This window comes from Galendromus occidentalis, unplaced genomic scaffold (assembly GCF_000255335.2).
Source record: "Galendromus occidentalis unplaced genomic scaffold, Mocc_1.1 scf7180000077496, whole genome shotgun sequence".
NCBI lineage: Eukaryota > Metazoa > Arthropoda > Arachnida > Mesostigmata > Phytoseiidae > Galendromus > Galendromus occidentalis.
In genome coordinates this window covers 645,374-653,021 of record NW_003805484.1, presented here as the reverse complement: position 1 = coordinate 653,021, position 7,648 = coordinate 645,374, and the positions used below count along the sequence as shown (strand labels likewise).

Sequence of the window (7,648 nt, the reverse complement as noted above, 5' to 3'; positions counted from 1 at the left end):
TAATCGAGTCGATAATAAAATTGGAAGTAAAATCAGAAGATGCTGTGTCTTTCCCTGAGCACACGACGTGCGCTGCGCCGGCAACAAGGAATCTGTGGTGACCTCGGGCGCGGCCTGTTCTCGTAGGTAGAGGCACCGTACCGCGGAGTGATCTCTCGTTTTGAGCGAAGCGGCCGCCCGCTCAGCTCTTAGTGCCTCCCTATTCTCAGCGTTTAACAACCCTCGTGGTGTGTTGTGCGCGTTTGTGAGTTTCGCCGGTTCGCAAATTCTCAGAGAGTCCTTTCGACTGCTAATTGCCTTCGAGTTCAACAGTTGCGCGTGCGAAATGGCGGACAAGTTCAAGAAAATGGCCGATCAGATGTCTCATGGTGGCGGAACGCCGAGAAGCCTGAAACTTCTTGCTGCTGCCGGCGGTCTCGCGTACGGATTGAGTCAATCCGTGTATACAGTTGAAGGTGGTCATCGCGCGATCATCTTCTCAAGAGTCGGAGGTGTGAAAGATGAGATCTACCCTGAGGGACTTCATTTCCGAATCCCATGGATTCAGTATCCGATAATCTACGATATCCGTAGTAAGCCGAGAAAGATCTCGTCCCCGACCGGATCGAAGGACTTGCAAATGGTGAACATCGGTCTCCGTGTTCTGTCCCGACCCGATGCTTCAAGCCTACCCACGATGTACCGTACACTGGGTCAAGACTATGATGAGCGGGTGCTCCCCTCAATCTGTAACGAAGTTCTGAAGTCGGTGGTGGCCAAGTTCAACGCCTCTCAGCTCATCACGATGAGACAGCAGGTGAGTGCGCAGTAGTATCAGATATTGAAGTGTCGGAGGTAGAGGTAATTCATCTCGGGAAATCCTCCGCTGAGGAGAAGCCTCGTGACCCGTTTTCCCGGACGAAGAAGCTCATGAATTGCATCAGCTCGCCGGATGGAAGCGGAGGATCCTTCGGGACACGTCCGAATGGTTTCGGGGATCAATAGCTCATCCACTGATCGAGAACTCCGTCTTTCAGGTTTCGATGCTGATCCGCAAGGAGTTGACGGAACGCGCTCGCGATTTCAACATCATTCTCGACGACGCTGCCATCACGGAGCTATCGTTCGGCCGGGAGTACACAGCTGCTGTCGAAGCGAAACAAGTAGCGCAGCAAGACGCCCAGAGAGCGGCTTTCACCGTCGAACAGGCTAAACAGGAACGTCAGCAGAAGATCGTCCACGCTGAAGGAGAAGCCGCCGCTGCCAAACTCATCGGTGAAGCTATCACGACGAATCCGGGCTACTTGCAGCTGAGGAAGTTCCGAGCTGCACAAAGTATCGCTAAGACAATCTCCCAGAGCCAGAACCGTGTTTACCTCGACGCTCAGGCTTTGATGCTGAACATCTCCGGAGATAACTTTGATCTTAAGAAGGTCGGGAGGAAGTGAGCGATCGGGGAGATTCCCAAGGAGCGCTCGACACAACCGAAAGTGTCCCGATCCGGGGTCTCGCAAAGCACTCTGGATTTTAGGTTTCCTGATTCATTCAAGTCTGGCCTTAGCGTAGTGCTCTGCTACCCCTTAGATGTAGGATTTGTATGAATGGCGAATAAATGCTTTTGATATATAACTTAACGACAGGTCTCTTGTAGGAATTGAGAAAAAAAACATTCTGAATTCGTCATGTTCGAGGCTTGGGGACATCCGTCAAATGTCCCCAGGAATTTCACCACCTCCCTTTCAATCACCTAACTGAAATCCATGAGGTATCCCACTCAGTCTCAAGGCGACTGAAGGCAAATCGAACTCGGCGTTAATGATGAACTGATAAGTTCTCCAAAAGATCCGATGCTGCAGCGTCCGCGATTCTCGGAGACGTGCTCCTCAGGAGACGCCTGTGGGGGCTGGAAGTTTTATAGAAGGGGGGAAAAGAGAGCGGAGAATCGCAGCTCAGACCACCGAGGAGCCTGACATAGGGACCTTCCGCACGGCTCGTTACCGGAGAGCTCTCGAGGCCGCTGCCGTGAAGCTTGCGTAAACCCTTTCAGAACTCATGGCTCACGGCTGGATATAAGGGGAACTATCTCGCAGGATCCGGAGCATGGGCTGAGGGCTTGGGAGCCTTCCCTCGGCTCAGGTCATTGAGGGGAATGAGCAATTCCAAAAGACAGAGGAAGATCATAGAAGAACAAGCTCTGGGCTCACAGTTCTTGGACATGTTCCGAGTTTTTCCTCGTCCTCCGAGGAAGGACTGTTGTATGTTGCGAAAACTTTCGGAAAGCTTTTTATCGAGCTTTTACCAGAGTCGGTGAACCGTAGGCTGCGACGATTTCCCGCGTCATTGACTCAAGCACTTTCACGGAGGATAATTTATCATCCTGTCTTCACCAACCTCAATCGCTTGCGATCTCGGATCTCGAATCGCTCTCGTGAGCATCGACTGCGGTTTAGGTCTTGAATAATAGTCTCGACTTGAGACTCACCCCCTCAATGGGCATGAGCTTGGGGTTCCAAGGTATCCATGAGGATGAACTTCTCGAGTCTGAGTGTAAACTTCTCAAGGACGTAACGTCGAAGAGTGAAGGCTTTGGAGCTCATTTTGCTTTCGATGAGCTCTGGCTCTCGAGCTTCCTTGCGGCTCGGATAGTTTGTTGAGCCGAGGGATGGTGGGTGGCGATGTCTGCCTTTCTCACCCTAGTAATTAGTTCGCAAAGTTTGCCGTTCCTGCCCCTCCGGCCCCCGTGGTGCGCCGTGTACTACAAGTGAGCGATGGCAACGAGTTCCGCCGCTCTGGCGAGCGCTTGTTAAAGGGGAGCGGCGAAATAAAAGTGCTCGTACTCTCCGCCGCTTCCTCCACCACCGTCATTAATTTCAAGAGCTCTCGAGGACGCTCTGTATTCAAAACGGCTCCTTCTCTTCGCAAAGAACGGAGTATCAATGGAATGGCCTATACAAAGACTTCCAAAGCCGTCAAGACGCTATATAGTCCTTTCTTTCTTCCGTGCACGCCGGCTGGCCTGGTGAATATTTGAAACTCGGTTCTCGTCTGAAGGGCTCGGCGGGAGGCTTGACGCAGGTCCAAATCCACGAACTAGTTCCTGACCGCGAGTCCGAGGTCCTTTCCTCAGTTCCCCCAGGAAAAATCTCTCTGATCCTTGCGTTCCCAGGCAACCGTGGCGAGGGTCATTCGAGGTATTTTCCTCGTCCAACTCCAGGCGGAGGAAGATTGCCCGACGCAGAGGAGAATCATTTCCTCGGATTGTTGCGGTCGTTCAAAAAGTACGAAGAGCAATAAGGGAACGAGTGCGGACATTCACTGATAAGGCAGAGTGGACGTCCCGATATTGAATTGTTGAAGAGAAGAAACACCCAGCTCCATCGCGAACGAATCGCGGACCTAGTCGCATTCAGCTCCAGCCTCTTCCAATGTTGATCCTCGTGAGCGATTCCGCCGAGAGAATTTCAGGTTATTTCCCACGGAGAGAGGAGAATAATTTGCCCAGGTTTATCTGTAATTCACAGAGACGACAGGAAGAGGAGGGAGGGGGCGCTCCGCGGAGGGTTACCGAGAATCGGGGCTCGTCGGCTTCGTGAATCTTTTACGCATTGATTTGAGTTGCGATGGAGACACGTATCCGAATTCTGGCCCTTGTCGGCTAGTTTGCTAGTTGGGGCTCCTGTTATGCTTCTTTGACGGATATCGGTAGCCTCCCATCATTTCAGTGGGACACGTTCCAACACAAGTTGCGTGAACGGTGTTTGCTTGCTCCACGATTTTCATGCCTCTCTCCTCTCCTGCTGACTCAAAGTCTTTGTTCTCGAGGAGCGATAAATCAGTAGCCCCCCTGTGAGTGAGTAAATTAGGTGGTGCGCTTGTCCTCGTCTTCGGCAGCCCCTGGTTTGTCTCGCAGTGGATGCTACAAAAAAAGGGATCGGTTCCAATCCAGTTCCCATCTATTCGGAAGATCGGGACGAGCTCTTTCATCTGAGCGAACTTAAGGAACGAATGGCTATGTATCCTGTTGACAATCTGCGGTGCAGTGACGTAAGAGCCGACCGCACGTCACTACAGAGCGCGAACGCAACGAACTTCCTAGAATACCGGCAGAGATATCACAAACCTCTTAATAGCCTATTTCTAGACGGCTATGAAATTACGACCATAACGAGGTAGCGTGATCGCGCGAGCCCAAAAAAAACTATGCATGATCGCACGCCATCCGCATTTCGCCGCCAAGGGTCCTCACCGCGAGAGCCCTGGGCGATCGGATGCAGTCAAGGGTTTTTAGAGATCAGTGGTAGTGCCTGCGATCATCTGGGTCGCTTCGGTTCTGAGAAAGGGGAGGAGATGTAGAAGAGGTGGTTTTCCACGAGCCGCGCTATATCCTCGACCCAGGTCCCGCTACAACTACTTGGCTTCTCTGAAGAGCCCTCCACCGGCCCGCAAGCAGCGCGCAGCTTGTAGAACAATTGTTTCAACGACTCCCGCTTATCCCATGGCGATTCTACGGATCACATTCCAAGCATTCTTGACGAAGTTACTCGCGACCAGTGACCTTGTGTTGAGCAATCTTGTCCTACCATACAGCTGTCCGGACACGGGCAGCTCGCTTCGGATCTTTACTCGACTCGTTATAGAACAACCTGGTATCGGATTTCGTAGAGTTTTCAAACACCTGCATACACTTCGTGAGCTTGCTTGGTTTTCGCGCCGGTGAAACCAGCCCGAATGGTCTCGGAATCGCTCGACGAGCAACGGAGATTCCTGCCAGATTGTTAGTCAAGCCCACGAATTAGTCAAAAGCTCATGACCTTTGTGACATGACCTGACTCTGGGCTCGTCCGACCAGTCGGTCGGTTCGGAACTTGAGATTCGACGTTGCTCCAGCGTTGCTTCACGTCGCTTCGAATGCGTCTGTCGAGTCTGGCTCTAACGTATTATTATCGGCAAGGAACATAGAATGAAAATTGAGTAGATTATGATGAGTGGGAGCGGAGTACGGCGGGAATAAGATTTGACTCAAGTCGTCTTTGCAAAAAAGTCGACCTCGATCGAGGATAATATTTGCACGCGTGATTCAGTGTGTCACATTCCGTTCAGTTTCTCAAAAAACTCTTGCGGAGAGGAGCATCCTCGTATTATTGAGTCGCCAGTGTTTTCGTTACCTGGTACGGGACTGCGGAATGGGTTTGTCGCCAAGTTCCGCCTTACCTGGAACATTAGAAAAACATTTCGTTAGAAAGCCTGTCACCGCCTCGTGTTGTACTCGTAAAACGTGTTTATGAAGATGGAATACTACTCGTTCCCTCCACCAAGCTTTACAAGAAGGGAGCGTAACGGGACATACAGGCTGCCACCGTACGTGAGTCGACATGCTTCGACATCGTTCGCGTTGACAACGCTCGTAAATAGTTGACCTCGTTTGTACCGTACTCCTGGTGTATCGGGGGTTTGCGGTAACAGTCGCTAGCCTGTCGAGGTAAAGCTTCGGTGATTTCCCGGTGTAAAGAAACCCTCTCTTATTGTTCCCATAATATCAGCCCATGTCGTGGGCTCGGAGTGAGAAATTATCCTCGAGCGATAGCCCGCTCACCCCCTTACTCCTCACACCAGACATCACCTGCCTCCCCCGAGCCCTAAGTTACAGGACGCGATCTACAGAGCTCATCGTAGGAGTAATGATCATCTCCTATGATGAATAAATGCTAAAGGAAGCGTGTCGAGCTACGTTGATAAATGTCACCGATGCGTGGCTACATTTATCACACGAATATCGTATATATTGGCACTGAGCAACGGCTCGGTTTCAGAGCTCGCTTCTAGCGATAAGCGATGATTAGGCCTCATCTTCTTGTCGCGGAAGTTTTTGTCATAAGCAACTCGAACGATTTGACGGATTGGTTCTGTTCCTCTCCTCGCCCGGTCATGGTTCCTCCTTCCGGAAGATGGAGAGACAGTTTGTTTGGCTTTTTTACGAGCTCGTTTTCCTCTTGCGCACCCGGAACAGATACGTCTCTGAGCGAAATGCACTCAACTCAAGAACAAATCCCTCCCGGACGTTTCGCGTTTCTCTCTTTTTTCTCTGTTCTGACGGAGCTCGAGTTCACGGTGAGCGAGACTTCCCAACTGGCGGCAGAGGAAATAAAACAGAGTGGGATGATGGAGGGTGAGCGACTTCCGAGCTGAATAATGGATTCGAGGTCGAGGGAAAAACTCGAATCAATTGACTCCGATTCTCTCAACGCTCCGCGCGCTCAGGGTCATCCCGGCGAGCGCTATCAATTTGTGATGGTCGAGGAGTCTCCAGAACTCTCCTCGACTTGTGAGAATGACGAATCAAGAATTCAGATCTGCGAACGTGACGTCAAACATCCCGAGTGATTTTTACGAATTCAAAGTTGGGCTCGACGTGATAATATTCAGAGAAAATGAACTTTTCATGACCGAGTCCACGAGTGAGAGAAGTCTTATTCGCGTTGCGGTTCCATGTCCTGAAACTTCCAGCTGCTGGAGGCACGTTCGATACTCATTCGGTATTCATTATTTTGATTTTTCATGACGTTCCTCAATACGGTCTCTGCGACCTGCCTCCCATGGTCCTTATTACCGCGAATGTGAGCATACCGGAAGGATGTGATGCTTTGTGTCACTGCCCAAATGAATGGGTAGCGAGATATCCCGCTCTGACCTTTAGGGACCGATAAGCGGCCGCCGATCTCGGCTAAATGATCCCTGCGAGAGGCGTTTTTCCGCCGAGTAAGCTTTTATGCGTTTCGGAGAGCCCAGCAGAAACACTCCCCGCTGTTGAAACTCAGGTGATCGGGAACTTTCGGCAGGAATGACTCGAAACAATCCCCTGTCGGTCGAAGTCGTCGTTTCGGGGAGAGACTCCCCAAGACCGAGTATAGTACGCGACGAGTGTACAAATGGTCGAGTGATCTGAGCGGTCGTTTCCATAAGGGATTCGTACAGCGATTCCTACGCTGCTGTAGTGATTTGGAGTTTGCTGCTCAGAAACCGTCAGTCGGGTATTTCCCATGGAGACCGCGAATGATTTCAATGGCCTTCCATTTGCCCTCGAGCGAATGCTAGACCATTATTCCCAGGAACGGCGGACTCTGATTCCAATACTTTCAGATACGGCCCGAGGCTCCGAATCCTCCCTGATCCACCTGTTAAGGTTGGATGGCCTTCCGTAAATCATTGTTTATCATCTCGCTAGAAGAGAACTCTTGTCCGAATAAGATGCCTTCGTCCCCTGATCCATCGACTCAGATCTGGGAACTTTCGTTCATTGAAGTGCGGGGAAAACCGAGCCGGCTCGTTGAGAGGGCCACAGACCTGGCCGCCCAGAGATCGGTTAGCGAGGTACGGTCTCGAGAGCAGTGATAGATGTTCTACGATCTGCATTCGTTGGATCCCGCGCGGACGCCAGGCAGAGAGCTGTTCCAGGGATCCCGTGCGTTGGGCGCCAGTCACCTCGAGGATATTTTCTCGCCCTCGCTTTCCGTGAAGCTGTCCGTATCTTCCACTCCAAAATCCTAGGCGCCCTCCTCAGATTTTGCTCCTGAATTTCTGAGTCGGACGAGGTGATTGATGACCCTCTTCCCGGATCCCTCAAGGCTGCGAGGAAGAAGAATCTGGTTCTGAACCTTCTCATGTGCGGAAA

General features: G+C 51.4%; 1 protein-coding gene across 1 annotated transcript; it reads left to right on the top strand.

The window, feature by feature from the left end:
- Window positions 1–196: 196 nt before the first annotated feature.
- Phb2 (prohibitin 2) lies at window positions 197–1,613 on the top strand. The gene is made up of 2 exons (XM_003746379.1): window positions 197–796; window positions 1,017–1,613. The coding sequence occupies exons 1-2, from the start codon at window positions 326–328 to the stop codon at window positions 1,425–1,427; spliced, it is 882 nt and encodes a 293-aa protein (XP_003746427.1). The 5' UTR covers window positions 197–325; the 3' UTR covers window positions 1,428–1,613.
- The last annotated feature ends 6,035 nt before the right edge of the window (window positions 1,614–7,648 follow it).